This window comes from Myripristis murdjan, chromosome 16 (assembly GCF_902150065.1).
Source record: "Myripristis murdjan chromosome 16, fMyrMur1.1, whole genome shotgun sequence".
Classification (NCBI taxonomy): Eukaryota; Metazoa; Chordata; class Actinopteri; order Holocentriformes; family Holocentridae; genus Myripristis; species Myripristis murdjan.
This window is the reverse complement of record NC_043995.1, coordinates 15195827-15213449: the sequence shown is the minus strand read 5'-3', so window position 1 is coordinate 15213449 and position 17623 is coordinate 15195827. Positions and strand designations below refer to the sequence as shown.

General features: G+C 41.5%; 3 protein-coding genes across 8 annotated transcripts; all 3 read right to left on the bottom strand.

Moving 5' to 3' along the window:
* Positions 1-615: 615 nt before the first annotated feature.
* LOC115374455 (trophoblast glycoprotein-like) lies at positions 616-2802 on the bottom strand. Its single transcript, XM_030073402.1, has 2 exons — positions 2498-2802; positions 616-2235 (listed from the first exon to the last, which is right to left on the bottom strand). Exons 1-2 carry the CDS (start codon positions 2773-2775, stop codon positions 1260-1262), a joined length of 1254 nt encoding a protein of 417 aa, XP_029929262.1. The 5' UTR covers positions 2776-2802; the 3' UTR covers positions 616-1259.
* Positions 2803-2897: 95 nt separating this feature from the next.
* Positions 2898-6389, bottom strand: LOC115374484 (transmembrane protein 222-like). Its single transcript, XM_030073439.1, has 6 exons — positions 6201-6389; positions 5854-5938; positions 5598-5629; positions 5372-5468; positions 5137-5267; positions 2898-4420 (listed from the first exon to the last, which is right to left on the bottom strand). Exons 1-6 carry the CDS (start codon positions 6317-6319, stop codon positions 4333-4335), a joined length of 552 nt encoding a protein of 183 aa, XP_029929299.1. The 5' UTR covers positions 6320-6389; the 3' UTR covers positions 2898-4332.
* A 2168-nt stretch (positions 6390-8557) lies between these two features.
* wdtc1 (WD and tetratricopeptide repeats 1) lies at positions 8558-16867 on the bottom strand. Of its 6 annotated transcripts, XM_030073364.1 has the most exons (17): positions 16651-16867; positions 15984-16059; positions 15414-15497; positions 15221-15267; positions 14747-14858; positions 14466-14653; positions 14160-14342; positions 13871-13965; positions 13614-13729; positions 13439-13514; positions 13230-13323; positions 12921-13091; positions 12571-12806; positions 11702-11870; positions 10776-10968; positions 9565-9793; positions 8558-9321 (listed from the first exon to the last, which is right to left on the bottom strand). In XM_030073364.1, the coding sequence occupies exons 1-16, from the start codon at positions 16698-16700 to the stop codon at positions 9596-9598; spliced, it is 2088 nt and encodes a 695-aa protein (XP_029929224.1). In that variant the 5' UTR covers positions 16701-16867; the 3' UTR covers positions 8558-9321; positions 9565-9595. The 6 variants fall into 6 exon arrangements, with proteins under 6 accessions (XP_029929224.1, XP_029929227.1, XP_029929223.1 ...); XM_030073367.1 differs by having other exon boundaries at positions 8558-9793; positions 15984-16163; XM_030073363.1 differs by having other exon boundaries at positions 8558-9793.
* Positions 16868-17623: the final 756 nt, after the last annotated feature.

Below are 17623 nucleotides of genomic sequence, written 5' to 3'. Positions count from 1 at the left end.
CACATGAGGCGGATATGAATGTGCAGGAGCAGAAGAGGGGGAAATATTTGCAAATGGAATAAAAAAGAAGACAATAAAGAGAAAAGTAAATAAATAAAAAATAGAGATATAGGCCAGTGGTTTTTTGGTATAACCTGGTTTTAATTTCAGTCACAACAACAGAGTGAGTTTTGAGGATGCAGTTTGGAAACAGGCTTTCTAATTAATGTAGGCTAAAAAGCCATCTGTCCCTCTCTCTCTCTCTCTCTCTCTCTCTCTCTCTCTCTCTCTCACACACACACACACACACACACACACACACACACACACACACACACACACACAGTAGATCTGGAAAAAGAAAAAAATAGAAAGAAAGAAAAAAAAAACGGAGTCAGGTGCACAACTGCAGAGCCAGCAGGTGTATTTCCAACTAAGATTTTTCATTCTGTCCTATTTCCCCCCTCTGCGGAAATACTTAATCACTTCTTTTCTGAAGAGCTGAAATAGTGGGCCCATTAGGTGAGACGTATGAGTCTGTGCTGCATAGTGAGTTGTAGTTCCCCTCTAATCAACATCAAATAAAAACAGCAGATACTGAAATACAAATACATTTTATTGAATATGCACCACTTAAACAGAGATTTCATATATTACTTTTTCAACATGCAAATATTACATGTTACAGATTACATTACAAGTTCCACAATGCACGATAAGGATGATTAATTTAGATCTTGACTTAGATCTTGTCTGTCTACAGTAGTTTCACTGGAGTATACATACTCTATAAAAAGCTATACCAAAATCTACTGGCTCTCTATGGATTAAAAACATTTTAGAGTCAACATGCATCATCATGCCACATTTCTTCCTGACAATATTCTGGAGTAAGAAGAGCTGTTTCAATACTTAATACCAACCATAACTGACCAAATAAATAGATAGATAGATAGATAAATAAATAAGGATAGCAGCGCCTCACTCTCCACTGACATGTTTGAATGTTGTCTATGTATCTTTATAAAAATGCTGAGAATAGATGATAGATGATGTCAACATTCAAGATAAAGTTCCACCTCAGAATAGACACAATGCTGCGCTGCTTCAAAAACAGAAAAGGCACTTACAAGGTAAGCTTCATAAGTTATAATTACATGTACAAGGAGCCTGGCAGCTCAAACACAACTCTTTGAACTGTATATGCAAATCTTTTATGGCAAAGACTTTACACATTCACTTTTATCTCCATTTGACAAACTTCTGTAGATTCAGTGAGATCATAGGTTCACAGGTGGAGAGGTAGTCACCTGCTTGAGTTGTGTGTCTGTGGGTATTTGAATGCATGTGTCCGGACACTGCTGTGGTGAGGGAGATACTCCAAAATGTCCTTGTCTCCTTCCTCCACAGCTGTCTGCTGAGAGATGCCCGAGCCGAGGGTCCGAGTCAATCTCATAACGATAGTGGTACCCCTCCAGCACATCCCTGCAAGCATCTCTCATGTCAGTGATCCACTTCTTCATACCTTTGCGATTGAGATAGAGCACAAAGAGAAAGATCATGCCTACAAACCCCAGCACCAGCCCCAGGAACACATAGGATGTCTGTAGAGAGAGGTCAGTCACTTCTCCTTGGACAGGACCACCACAACCAAGGGCCTGGACCTGAAGCCCTCGCAGCCGCATGTTGCTTAACCCCCTTGGTGAAGCACACCTCACAGCGTCCACATCTGCTACCTGAGCCCAGGAGTTATTCAGCCACACCACAAAATCAAGGGTCTCACAAGAGCAGGTGTAGGGGTTGTAACCCAGCAGAATGCGGACGCTCCCAAGCTTCCCCAGCTCTCGTAACGCATCGGCTCTGAATGTCCTGAAGGCATTGTGGGTCAGATCCAGCACCTCCAGGTGGTTCATGCCAGAGAAGGTGCCATTGTAGATAGCCACCAGAGAGTTGTTAAGGAGGAGGAGGTGCAGCAGATTAGGAAGGTGGGAGAACATCCCTGGGGGCAGAAGCGCTAGGTGGTTTCCAGAAAGGTCCAGGCGGAGCAGCCCCCTAAGACCACCCCAGCGCAGAGCAGTGGTGATGTCTGTCAGGGAGGTGGAGTTGTACAGCGAGCGGCTGAGGTTGAGCTCCTGGAGTGGGCTGCCAGCTATGCTAAGAGCCTCTGGGTGGATCAGTGCCAGCTGGTTGCCACTAAGGTCCAGAAAGCGCAGGTTGGTCAGGGCAGAGAAACTGCGGGATGCCACCTCTGTGATCCTGTGAAGATGGCTAGATACTGTCAAAATTGTCCTCAGACATAAATATTTTTTAATCAGTATTATGTTTGGATAATCAAAAATATTTCCAGTTATTACCTTCATGTAGATAGATAAAAAATAACCCAAATCCACAGAAGTACACATGGTTTATTTATTTAGATACACATCAAGGAAGTTAATCATATGATCCCCATATGGTTTAAATTAGAACCAAGATATTTTTAGTGATGAACAAACATCAATAATAATGACAGCCTCACCTATTATTGCTTAAAATGAGGTTGGTGACATTCTCCAGCTCTGTGAATGAATCCGGTCCAATCCGCTGTATATTATTCCCTGTGATAATGACAGTCCTTGCATATCCTGGAATACTTTGTGGCACCGCACGCAGGTTCTTGGAAACACATTTCACTGTGCGCGTAACAGCGAAACATTCACAGCCAAAAGGACACTCCAAACACTGGTACGGTGCACAAAGCAAAATACCCAAAAATACACGGACTACTAAAATGCACATCTCTAGATTGTAGCCCATTACTTGAATAAATAAGTCAGACTGTAAATGATATCAAACCTCCTCTAGAGATACGGCTTTCCTCTCATAAACTAACCTACTCATCAATACAACAGAGACAGGAAAGAGCGCGACACTATCAGTCCTTCTTCATCTGCTCTATTCAGGGAATAAAGGTTCCAGTAAATTGATGGTAGTTCATATCTCATGGAGAAAAAAATGGTACATGGATCTCTTAAAGGTACAGGGAATGAGCAGGGCATCCACATTCTGTAACCTGTACCAGTGGAAATACAAAAAAGCTTTGTACAGAATACATCCAAAATTGACCATGTTAAAAAAACACTAATAAACTTGTATGACAGGTGTATAAAATAACATATTCTTTTGGAACACAAAACATCAATAACCAAACACAATGCATGTTTTTTAGTGATAATAATAATAATAATAATAATAATGATAATAATGTAAAGTAGTATTGCTCATAGTTTGTGTAATTCAGTAGTTACAGTAACAACCCAGCATAAGGATGCACATTTCAAAATCGTTCAAGTTCTGTCGACAATAACAAATAATGACCTTATGTAAAAATAAAAAAACAAGCAAACAAACAAACAAAAAAAAGTGTATAGGATAGGGGAGATTACTAATTTTCACACGGGTCCCACGTTATTCTTAGTTTGGTAGCAGTTAATACCTCAGATAATGATTGATATATATTTCCAGCATTAAAGTATTTGCCATCCATTCTGTAGTGTTTCACCACTGCTTAAGGCTTGCTGTTTATCTGAAAATCTATATTAGCCAATTTGAAAACACATTCATCACTGCAGTTAATGAAAAATATCGACTGTGTCTTCCTTAAATGTATCACAGCATGATGATGTTTGCATGGCATTAACATTAACTGTAGATAGCTTTACAACAACAATAAAAAATTATGATAATAATGATAATAAAACAACAAAGAACCCAAACTGTGATAATACTCAGAGCAAAGCAAACAGTTATAATACTCCTACAGAAGAGTTGTTAAACAAGTGGCTCACACACCAGACTGAATGAAAAGGGAGTAGGGTAAGAGCTTGCCTAGCTGAGTAAGAAATGTTTTTGATGGAGAATGCTTTGACATATTAAATATTAGCTGCCCCTCTCACTCCCCAGTGAGAGGGCTAGTGTGGAAGTGTGTGGGAAAAAAAACCTTGACATTTGTCCTTCACTTTCTCTAAAATAGCTTGCTGATAGTGAGGAATGCTTGCCACCAGCTTTAGGAGTGCTGAAGGACAAATGAGCTCTTCCAGTGTGATAAATGTTCTGTAAAGAAAAATGACCAATAAAAAGCTCAACCATAAAAACAATGCTTGATCACTGATTTCAAAATGAGCCACAGGGCAGCCGGGCTGTTTCCTCAAGTTCTCTCCTGAGATGATGCAGTCCTTCATTTTGTGTGTTTCTGTATGAAGGGGCGTCCCATCAACATAGATCATTCAGTTCAACAGCGAATGAAAAAAAAAAAAACAAAGTGTAGCAAGAGTCTATGTGTCTGTACCCCCACTCCCACCCCCACCTGAAGGATTACTGCAGGTTGAATGTGAGGAGGAAGGTGGTGATGACGCCGGAGAGCATCAAGAAGGGCAGCCAGGTCTTGAGGAACGCCGCACAGCTGAAGGGTAGAGAAAGGGTAGTCATGAAAACCAAGACTTGGTGTGTGTGTGTGTGTGTATAACAGAAGGGTAAAAACACCTTCTGCTATATACTTTGGACTGACAAGGACATGGGAGGAGGTGTACTGAGTTATCACATGGTCAAATCTGCCTCGTCCCAGGGGTCCACCTGCCTCCCCTCTCCCCATTGCTGCACCCCAGCCTGTGTCCTACTGTCCTCTGCACCCGTTCTCCTGATACTCTCCCACCACAGGGAGCCCCGGTGGAGAGGTGACCTCCAATGATGACTTGGAGGGGAGGGCTTCTGTCAGTGATGAATTACACGACTCCCCCCTGTTTAAAGACTCCATGCCCTGGGAGCATAATGCAGAGGCAGCACAAACTGTGACGACAACTTCCTCTATGTGGGTCAGCGGAGAATAATGAGGGGGGTTTCTTGGCGCCATATGTCTCGCAATGTGTGGTATGCAAGCATTCAGTAGCAAGGCGATTTAAGAGACTGTAGTGGTTTGCAAGGGAGACACTTACACTGTGCTTCAGGCTTTTATTTAGGCCAGCTAACCACATTTACCTCGTGCTAACACCACAAACACATGATACTGTAAGTCGCTATCAGAATAGTCAAACTCACTGAGGGAAAACTCACCAAAAGTACAATCCTCCAACTTCACCACTAGAATAGTAATACACTGTTAGAAGAAGCGAAAATGCTTACCTCACGTGTTTCCCATGGACAAAAGACAGAAGACAGAGATTAACCATGTTCCAGGATGTGCTGTTGTCGTAGCGCATCAGGTTGAGAGCCATGGCAACATGGGAATGGCAGTTATCACAGCACAGATTGTGCTAAAACAAAATAAGTAGTTATTTTAAATGGGTACAGGTGTAAGTCTAGTGTGTGACTTAAATGAAAATATAAAAACTAAGTAAGACTCATATGCTTGACATACCGGCCTGCATTTGTATTCCTCAGATGCATCATGGATCGCTTTGTCCCATGTTGCAGGCCCGTTGCCACAGACCTTGTCCACATCAAGCTTCCAGTATCTGTGCAAAAGAATATTTGACTTTAACTTACAAATGATAAATAAATAAAAAAAATCATGATCTGGTATGGGACACCTCTTGAAATGCTAAAAAAAAGAAATCTAATACAAGTTTAATTCATGAACTCACTTTGTTGGTCTACCGAAGCCCATGTTATCTTCCTGAAAAATAAATTTAACATTTAACAAGGAACACCAGTGCAAATTGGCTTTCAGTTGCTCAGTTTTTCCTTGATGAAAGAGATGTCATAGTCTCAAATGTCCAGATGAAGGATTAAAACTGTCAGACTCAGTGTTTTGTATTTGGTGTATTTCACTAAACTCTTGTAGGCCACTACAAGCTTGCTGCAACTGTTGAGCATAATGCATGCCAAACCAATACTCACCGAGACAAAGTATGATCCTGCAAAATCTCGTATGACCCCAGAAGAGGTGCAAATACCCATGTGGCCGATGAAGGGGAGCAGCCACCTGCAGGGTGCACGCAACAGAAAATAAAAACACTGACACATGCAATTTAATTTGTGCTCTCGATGAGTTAATAGGATGTATATCTGCATTACACGAGGCATAATGTTTAGGGCTGTGGATATGGTATCAGTATGCTATCTGAAATCCAGCTGGATCAGCCTGACGTGACGTTAGCTGAATAACAACAAGCTGCTGTCACACTCAGCTAGCTAGCGACGTGGCCGTGGAGACAAAACGTGTACACATGATCTCAGCCACTTACGACAAAATGGGAATGGGCGTCCAAACAATGCAATAGGGATAACGGCTGTTTTTCCTGTCATTTTTCTCGAAACCGCCGTGGAAGTTCATCATCTTTTCGACGTCGTCTTCCTCCGCCATCACTGTCTGACAGCCCGTGACGTGACGTCCAGCGAGGCTCGCGGCGTGAAACCGAAAGCGGAAGCGCGTGGCGGGGGTCAACAGATCTGCTCATCATGCGGATTGGCGCATTGACCGCAACAGGACCCGCAGTGAACAGAAAGCCGCTCACCTGTGCATCAGAGGAGAGGCGCTACGAATTTACCGGTATGTAATTAAGTGGAAGTAGAAGTACCGCTGTAAAAATCTCCTTAAGTAAAAGTAAAATGTACTTTATTAATGTGATTCACGATGACAGTGCATGGTTCACGCTAGATTCTTTTAAAGGTGCATTCTGCATAACTGCACAGGGTTGACTGAAGTGAGGTGATTGGAAATGGATGTGATGCAAAATGTAATGAAGTGTAATACTCAAGCAGAAATGTACTTCACTAAAAGGAAATTTACTGACCTAAAAAAAAAAAAAAAAATACTCAAAAGTACAAATACACAAACAGCTACTAATTTACAGTAACATCAGTGAATCTAATTTGTTACTTCCACCTCTAGTGCTAAGGCAGTGTTTACAACTTTTTCAGTTTATCAAAGATCCAGACAACAGCATACTAACATATTGGATGCGGCATCATGTATTAGTCTGACTTAATGCATTAACATGACACACGCCTATCCTAAAAAATAATAGCCTAGTTATGACGACGGCAAAGTTAAATTACTGCCAGATCATTTTAATGTCTGAGTAAATTCTTTCCCTAAAATTATTTGCATCACACAGAGCTCACCTGTCCTGTGTTGCTGCTGAAGTTTGCTCATGACGTGGCCTGCGGGGCTGCTGGGACAAACTTGGTTTGGGAAAATTAAAACTTACAGCTTGAGTTAAATCACATCAATTGAGCAACAGCTGGACTTTTAGCCACTTGAAAACAAACTGAACATGAACTATAAATATGTCTTTCTTGGTGAAAAATTGTGCAGCTATCTCCATTTACTTTCCACTATGTCATTTTCTTTTCTACTCTGAAAAGCAGACTTTGAATATGATATATCTAAGATCTAAGTTTATTTTAACTCTTTATTATTTTCTGTTTCCCCCTTGAGCTACCGTATTTAACACACATGAAAGGTCCAGCCATTACATAGGGTAGTTTTGTTTATACACTTCAGAAGGTGTGACAAGTAGTGGATATTTTAGGTATGTGATGTATGTTTGGGTAGTGATGAGTAGTTATTTAAACTCAATACAACACCAACATTTATCAATCATGGTACCTTGGTGCCCTAAGAATATCCCTCTGACCTTACAGCTCTGTTTGGCGCCCATACATGCATGACGCTCAGTCAGCCATGTGCTTTGTACTCCTCAGCTTGGGTCACCTCATTAAGGTGTGTGGGCCATGTGATGAAATCCCCTCAGCGTTCACGCATGATGCACTCTGTTCACATTAACGTTTCGTAGTCAGCAAAAGCAGAGCGCGGCGCAGACATTGATCAATGAAAGGGGATGCTAGAGTTCATGTTGTAGCCTCTGCTTCCTCACATGCTGTCTTGCCAAAGAACAAACACAATGTGTGAATATAGCATATGAACATGTGCACCCATGGGACAAATACATCAGCAGTGTTACCAGGACACCATAAAAGAAAGGGAGAACAGATAATAAGGTGTTCAACAATATTATTCTTTTATTTGTTTGCAGCAAAGGCTATTACAGGATTCTTTGAAAAAAAAAAAATAAACGGAATATCTCAAATGATTTAACAAAGAAAAACACATGGAAGCCTAGTGTTGCATGTTGTTGAGGACTCACTCCTTACATTTACTCTATTTGGGGGCCAAGACGGCCCGATGAGCCGCTCCCTGGGCAGAAGGTGGAATGGCTCTTTATCCTGTTTGCCTACAACTAAGGTCAGAGAAGCCTCATTCAAGCTCCTCCAGCACCTGACTGCAGCAGAGGACTAGTGCTAGGGCCACACAGCTATTAGGAAGGAACCCAATCTCCTCTGAATACTTAGATCTGTTCCATGGAAAAGCTGAAAATACCTATACACCCCCAGTTGTCATAAACCATAAATTAGCATCTATGGCCTTTAGACATGTCTGTGTGATATTAAGACTGTGTCTACTCGTTCTGGGCCAAATAAAGGAGTTCACTGATATTTTGTTGCAAATGATTTGGAATCAACAAGACTGTGCTGAAACCGGAAATCTGTAGCAGGAACTTACCTATCTACGGATGTTTCTTTATCAATACGTTATTGATCTTGCACTATAACAGTAAAACTCAATCCGCTTATCTAAAAAAAAGTATAGAATGCCAAAGTATGTTTCCATTAAACAGAGACAACAAATGCAGCATTAATCCTTGGCCACTTAAATTACAGAAGATGAAAACCTTAAACAGAAGAACCCACTTGTTTTGTCAGACAGCATTTTAAAAAAAACAAAACAAAGCCACAATCTTGTTAAACAAACAGTTCATTTCATTTGAGTAACACTTGAAACTTTCAAGGATTCAAGAGCTATGCTTAATGCTAGGCTTCCTGTGAACTCTTCCGGCGACCAAAATTCCAACTGAAAATATGATCAAGTTTAACTCAGACTCAATGACTTGGGTGTGCAGCCTTTCTGAGATGAGCGCGCACTGTGATTCTTAAGCGCCAAAAGTCGAGCAGAAAAGAGATGCGACCAAGCACCGTCTTCTGATCTGTGATCTGATCCTCCTTGGAGGAAACTGTGACTGTGGGGCCACTTTGACCTGAAAATAGGTCACCGAGCCACGGGCTTTTCCTTCTACGCATAATGTGTCTCTCCAACACAAACCTGAAGAGGGATAAGTGCTTGACTCCTCCTTGTTCGTGAGAAATTGTGGAGTGAGGAGGAAGGTGCTCTCCTCAAAGGTGTACTCCAGCCACACAGGGCAGAGGGAGAGGCTGAGGTGTTGCCGGTGTTTTGATGGGGCGGGAGGCGCATCTCCTTCGCCCCCAATGGATTCCTCTCCCCAAAGTGGCCTCCGCCAATCCTCTCTTCGGATAGGGGAGGGTGGTGCATAGTGCAGAGATGTGACAGGACATTCACTCAATCAGTGTTTCTTTCAGTTATGGGGGGAATTAACGCTGAAACAGAATATCTATGGTGCTTTCCCCGCCATGCTCGCACGTGCACACACACACATACACACACACACACACACACACACACACACACACATACATACATATACACACACATACACATGTGGGGAGTTGGGAGAGTGCTTTGCTTCCTACCTCCGTTCTATAAAGTCTGAGGGCATATTTTTTAGCTTGGCCGACATTGTACTTGTCCCTCTGAGCTATCCTCGTCATCCGAGCCCTCCGGGCCAACACCACGCAGGCCTGTGATGCGGTAGCCCATGTTGAGCAGCATTACCTCCAGGGGATCAGCGTTCATGCGCCGCTGGTTGGCCTGAGCAGCACCCTCCATGTCCTCAACCACACGCCCGTTCTCTGTCTCTGTCTGGATTTTGAAGGAACAACAGAGTAATGATGTAGAAAGATACAGAATTAAATGTAATGTAAAGGCATTTCATCCAGTTTACATCTAATTTATACTTCAAATTTATACATTAAATCATTAAATCTTTTATGCATTAAATCATTTTGCTCTATCATTGCTATGACTGCTATAGAGAATGTTGACCGGTGCAAGATTTTGCAAACCATGCTTCTATGTTAAAAAATTAAAACAGCGGGGATTAATTAAATTCTCCTCTTGAGCTTCTTTAACCATCATCTTACTCTAAAGTGCCAAGTGGTTTCAGCCAAATGTTTCAATAATACTGAGTTAGATGGTGAAAACTCATCAAAATATCAATACTAGTTTATAGCAGAAAATAATATTTAACAGATTTGTTTATATGACTTAATGTTGATTTGTGGCGTTATTTAAAATGTAGAACTACCTGTACTGCATAAGCTCTTGCAAGTTAAACAACACGACTAAATAATTAGGATAAAACTGAGCGATAGGCTGTGACCTGAGTGTGTATTTTCTGTAGATATCAGCCAAGACATTCAAAAACTGAGCCAAACTATCAACAGCTCCACCTCTTTCTAAAGAGCAGAGCGATATTTTCTACTCACTGCAGTCTGTACAGAATGTGGCAGATTGACAATATGAAAACAAAGTATTTATGATTATTTCCTCAGATAACATGGTATGATTCAGCTCATGGTACAGTTTACTCACAAAAAGGGAGAAAAAAAAAGAAATGTAAAAAGAAATAAACAAAAAGTAGCTGTCCTGGCACAGTGTAACTGTGGTATCTTTCCCAGCGTTGTGGCAAGCCTTAAAATACCTCAATATGGCAGGAATGCAGATAGTGTCGCACAAATGGTGAGGTCACCTACCTTTATTTTTTAATCCCACTTTCATTTTGCACATTGTATGTTCCTTTAAAAAAATATCTATACAGTTAGGAGCAATTTATTTTGTTTACCTCTGGTCTGGGATTCCAAAGTCGCACCACAGGGTCAATCCCACTGGTAGCCAGGAAGCAGTAGCTCGGGTGGGGCTGCAGGCAGTTGACTATGGATTCATCTCCCTGCAGAATCCTCACCAGATTAGTCGTCTCCTTTTCCCAGATGAAGAAGGAGCCATCGTCTGAGCCACTGACTATGTACTGGCCTTTGCTGTGGAGAGAAGCCAAATACTCATAGCTACCACAACCTCTCAATGCATGATCAGACAATGTATGTGGATCATGCTGCCTTCATTTAAAATTACTAAATTCAACAGCAGTTTTATGTCTCCTTTGCATCAGCCAAGTGAGCCAGGAAATAACTGGGTGTCACATGCTATGGGATGACAACCTATTTCCTGATTTTTTAAGTGTGATTTAAAAAATGCTGCATACAAGAGTGTTTTTACAAAGTTGGGACACTGAGACAACAACCGAAAAAGTTTTATACTTATATTTATATCATACTTAATTGAAGCCTTTGTCTGGTGACTGAACACAGTCAAAAAAAGACAAAGAATATACACATTACTGTCATTTATTATGACCAGATCAATGAAATTCTTAAAGTATTGTCATTATTTGTGTCATTTATGTTTCGTGGAGGGGTTGATGTGCATGTATCCAGAAATAATCACCTGTTTTGTATCAGCAGCATTAAGTTACATATTCTCAAACATGGTGCCCTCTTTAGCACTTTTAAACAATCACAAAAAATGTATAATCCCATTAAGTATATACTTACATATACATTTGCCATTTTAGATTTGTGACCCACGAGTGTTTATTATAAATAATTTTGAATACTGTACTCTGGTGTAATCTCAGATGTTGTATCCAAAGTCACAGTGCTCTTGTCTGCCCCCTAGTGACGTCTTTGGGAACTGAGTGTGAGATCCACTGACCTTCCAAAGAAGTTGGCCTCTTTGATGTCAGTGGTGGTGTTGCAGTGACCACAATAACGATGCTTGTAGTCAAAGCTACGCTCTCTCAACACTATCTCATCTTCTGGGATGGACTCCTTCCGGCTGAAGGAGTGGAATCGAATGGAGCTATTAGACTTCTTATCTTCTGCTGGGGGAAAAGAAAAAAAAGCAGCGCTTGTTACCATGGGTTGATTTATGCACATGCACAATTGCATTGCATTGTCAAACAGGTTTGTTACTCAATTCTAAAAAATTAAAAAATGACAAAAATAAAATAACAGTACCATTTAGTGAAAAACATGTCAGCATACATAAAGAAGTACAAGTCTGCCATTTGTGGAGCATTGTGTGTTATTTTTAGCAATTAGACTGAAATTTGTGAGATAACTGACTTTCTTGACTTAAAGAAACTTTGGTTTAGGCTGTATGAAATTCTCCAGTTCACTCTCCCTAATGACTGTGCAGAGTTTGTGAGCAGCAGATTAGTGGTTTCAGGACTGGGCAGTAATTCAATATTATTGTTAATTGTCTTTAAATAGAACCATGTCACCAAATATCATTAAGTCATGATCTTGACACAATTCTGTTGTATAGTCTTAATATTAATAAAACAAATACTAATTATAGAAAGAAAGATAAACAAATCCGGGATAATTTTGCAAAGTTTTATGATACTTTACAGAGTTTTATGTCAGATGTTGAGGTTGAGGTTTTATGATACTTTATATTACCATTCAGTTTGGTGTAATGCATGTGATTTTGCATGTTTATTTAAAATGGTGTTGTATGCTTGTTTAACAAATGAGGGACACTGCCCATCAACCAAATACTATTTCACAGTTTCCCACCTGATTCTGTCTTGGAGAAGAGAGCAGCCTTGATGTCTTTATCCAAGGCATCACAGGCACTACTGTGGGCCTGCTCTGGGAACTTCCCTTTGAAGTCGTCAAGACACTCGAGAGCTTCAGCCACATACTTCAGCTCAAATAAACACCGTGCCAGCCTGAAGTGAGCCTTCAGGTGGCCAGGGTTGAGAGTCAGAGCCTTCAGACAGTCCCTGAGGGCATCATAATGGTCACCATCCCTGTGAGTCACACACACACACACACACAGAATTACACCAAGCCTTTAAGAGAACAAGACAAAGCACCTCTCAGCAGGGGCAGAAGTTTAGGAGTCATGATGCACTGACACCTACCACTTGCGCTTCATGTAGGCTGCGGCCCGGTTCCCATACAGCATGGCATTGCGGCTGGCTTGATGAATGCCTAAACTGTAGAGCTGGATGGCTTGTGTCCACTGTTGCCTTGCAAACGCATCATTAGCCTGTTGCTTTATCCTCTCCAAATGAGGGGGAAGCTCTCCAGAACTAAATCAAAGAGAGCAGAGGGAATAAAAGATGTTTTGAAAATTACCCTTGCGTATTCAAGCTCAAACCTTACTACAATTTCTTTTTTGGGGGTGGGGGTAAAAGCTGTTGTTGACAGAAATAAAAGACAGTTACTACCCAGAGCAGATCTTGCTTTCTGCTAATCGAAGATGGCTGGTTGGTAAGTGGATTCCATTTGATACTCCATTGGTTGTCTTTCCATTCTGCACATCTGTTGGGTTGTTAGTTGCAGAAACCATTAGTAAATCTATGGACCTCATCTTCTCTGAACTATGTAGTAAAATTCTGTACAGTAAAGTATGTTGATTTAGATGGCATAGTCCTACCTGTTGATGACTGGCACTTTTTTGGAAGTAAGAAGGTGTATGGCCTCTGTTTGAATGTCAAGTCAAATAGATACACCTAGATGACCCCAGAACAGTGAACAAATTTTACAATGTTGAACCAGAAATTGCGTGAAAATTCCAGACACTGCTCCCCTTATGTTCAAGGATGTAGTACCTGTTCTCCGCCCATGTTAACTAACAGCTCAGTGCCATCAGGACTGAAAGTGACATAGGTGGCCACTAAGACCCTCAGGCGGTTATTGTAGTCTGGGACTTTCACTGGCAGGTGCCCTGGAGTATACACGACCAAACAGAAGCAATATCCATGAGAGTCACTTTCTAGCAAACTGCACATTTCACCAAAGCACATGTAGTGCACCATTAGACACAGTAAATTTTAAACAATACAAGACAATAGAGCTATATATGCACCTGCAACATAATACTGCCCAGCTCCATCTGGGATGGGCTTCTGCCTTTCACAAAATGTGTGCACTGCTGCTGATGTGCTCTGACTCATAGACTTCCTGTATGAGATAAAAGAAAGAAAAAACATGATCTACTATTAAACTCCCAGAAGTGTGTTTATATCCAAACCTCAACTGGAGAACACAGATCCATTGAGTGAACACTAATGGCTATTATTATTGTTGTATTAAAAAAAAAAACTACTTGATACAACTTTGAAATTTTAATATTACAGCATGCTGCAAGGACCAACCTGTAGTTGTGGATCATGCGGATGTCATAGAGCCGTACAAAGGGCCCATTGGCACCCACTGCCAGGTAGTTGTTGTCCCGCGGGTTGACAGCTAGACACTTTGCTTCAACCAGCTGACCACAGAATTCAGTCAAGTCAATCAGAACCTCAGAGCGTTTACTGCTCTCTCTCAAGTCATACTGCCTGTAGGGGGCAAGGAGGAGGTCAATATATTAAGAGGGCACACAAAAATATACATAGGGTATGTTATGAGTTTCTACGTGACTAAAATCAAGGTAACCTAATTTGTGATCCCTGGGCTCTGACCTGATGATGCCATCCTCTGCAGCACTCCAGAAGGTATTGGGCCACATGGGTGCTGTTGCAATGCGTTTAACTCGGTTGGTGTGATCAGAGAACATGTGGATTGTTTCCTTCACTGTTAGGTCGTGCACGTGGACCTTTGTGTCTGCTGCCCCCGTCACCAAAATTCTGTCGCCGGAGTGAGGGAGGAACTGAATGGACAGACAAACGCACCAGAGTTAAATGATGAGTACAAGCTCAGATTCTGAATCCGTTTCCTGCTTTCCATTCAACATCCACCTTACCTTCACAGAGAATATGTTTGCTGCGTGCCCCGTGTGCATCGTGGTAAGCTTCTTGTGCTTACATGGATCCCAGATGATGGCATGCTGATCATCTGAGCCTGAGGCCAGTAGGCTGAATACAAGATGAATAACCACGATAAGTCAAAAGACACTTTGGTGTGGGTCTCTACTGCTATTACGTCGTTTAAAATCTGCCAACTCAACCAACTCACTGCATACACTTGTCTGATCATTTGATTACAAGTCTCACAGTAATGACCTACAGACCTAGATTATATGTAAAATGCATCTGAGAAAAGAATTTCTGATCTGAGAGCAATTCTTCCATTTAAGATATGTGACTGTTACATAACCCAACCAGGCCTGCCAGATCAGAAATACAGTTCTTTTGAGGCACTATGCATATGGGACATGTGCTACAAAGATCTCCAATGAAGAATGTCCAACTTCAAGTTCAGTCAAAAGAAGACTTACTCTCCACGTTCATTCCATTCCAGGCAATTCACACAGCCAGTGTGGCCCTGTCAACAGAATCAATACAAATTGGCAAAACTTATGAAATAACGCACAGATGGAAATATCCTCTCACTCTCAAACTCACTCTTCACACATTTACACACACACACACACACACACACACACACACACTTGCTAATCTGTCAGTCACCTGAAGCTCAGCCTCCAGTCCAAGCCTCTTGATGAAGGGGTCAGTCACATGATAGAACCTTTGGAAGCCCAACGCTCTCTTGTCCTGATGACGAGAATCAAAGCCTCTATCACCTCTTCACCAAAACATCTCCCGTGGCATCACTGAACTTGCTCATGTTTTTTAGCATATGGGCGGGAGGACAATTAATGCCTGATTATTTTTGCAAGTTAGTATCCTCACATGCATCTGTGGAAGTGGAAGCATCAGTTTCTTTCTTAATGCAAATCAGAATATAGAATGCATAGATCTTCACTAAAGAAATCATGAGTGTAATTCCCTCATGTTTATTTTACTTGACCAAATTTTAATAACAAGGTATTTAAATTCTGGGCACTACTTTAGAACGGCATGTATTTTCTGTAGAGAAGTGACTCTCCACTCTTACTAAGTATTTATTGTTTTTGTTTGTGAGTAAATGTAGTGTTGTGAAATATGGAGAAGTTGGAAGGACAGGGGTGTGAAAGTGTAACATGAGTCTATGCATTGACAGATCCATTCACTGGGATGTTCTGGCATTTGTTTACTCACCTTGATCTGTCTGTGCAGGATATCTCTGGTGATATTGACAGCGGACATGGCCTCGCCACAGATCATAAAGTAGGGTCTAGGGTGGAGGGTCCAGGGGTCAGAGCTCAGATGACATTGACTCTACTCTTCTCGCAGAATAGCTGCAGTAAAGTCGTGTTGAAGTTAGTGGTCGCTGTACATCTGACAGATATAACACGGGTGTTAGTTGTTTCTATTTCAACTACATGGCAAGAATACGGTCAATGTTTTGAATCGTTGGTAGCTGTCGTTTCCAGAATTGACGAGATGGGTTGCTGAAAACTGCTGTGTGACACATAAACCAGATAACATTAGCTGGTCTGTTGCCTCTGCTCACTAGAGTGCAAAATAATGACATGACAGTGGGCTAGCTGGCGTTGGCGAACAACAGAAACAAGGCTAGTTTATGTACTAGCCGGCTCGGGCACCTGTGTCAGTGTTCAACTGAGCTAAGTGCTCCGAAAGTCAGCTAACATTTAGACATTAAGACGCTGCTATCCAGCTAGAAACGTTAGCCACATATGTATCGGGCCTTTAAGAGGGCTGTCGCTTGTCTGGCGTTAGCGCATTAGCGTTAGCTCGCTAGCTAAACAAACCACTTAAAGTACACTGGTGTAATTATGATTAGCAAGTGCGTATGAGAACTCACCGCTGTCCTTGAGCTATGTAACGTCCTGTCAAGAAATTTCCATTGAACATACGTGACGTGTTACATACTGTGTGAGTTTGTTGACATGATTCTCGGTAATACCTTCTCTGAGTTGAGCAGAACCCTCCCACAGAGAATATCTAGCTGCGTGAAAAGAGTCACGCGGCGTTTTTGAGAATCAGTTACGAACGAAACGTGCGTATAATCCTCTGTGAATGTCGGCCCTCGATTTCTTTCGTCGTAGCCTGGTTTAGTTAGTATCAAGTAACGCTCAAGACTGATTACATGAAAAATCAGAGGTGGGACCAAGTCAGTCCTTTGCAAGGCGCACGTCGGGAGGACAGGGCAGAGGACTGTGTGTGTCTGTGTGCATGCATGCTGAGGAGAGAGAGAAAGTGAGAGAAAATAAATAAATAAAGCTCCCACACATGAAATAGGCCCCGCCATTCTCTGGAATAAACTAACTGCAGGTGCCTTCACTTTTCAGGACTTTTTTTTCTCATACCCAAACAGTTAAGATGGACATGTAAATCGGAAGTGGGTGTGGCCACGATAGAACATGTGCAGTAATTTGCATATACTGGGTAGGCAGCGGAAAAAAACATAGTGTTAAATTCTGTAAAAATGTCTTTAGGCTCCTGATCATTCATCAGTAACAGGTATCTAACCCACACACCAGTCAACAATGAGACAAAGCTCATTGTTGACTGGTAATATTTAGGCTATCACATAGCTGTGGGTGAGTGTGGATATGGGATACACAGAGCTGATTTTCTGATGTCAGTTAAAGTCGTGTTTGCTCGAAGAGGTCCTGGTCTTTCATTATCCACTAGGCAGTCTGCAGCATGAATTAATTGCATAATTTTTTAATGTTCAGCCAGTTGAGTGCAAAGTCTCTTGATTTTGTCAAGTGTCATGTGCACCGCATTTAGTCATTATAATGATCTGTGGTCTCATATACTAAAAATCAATC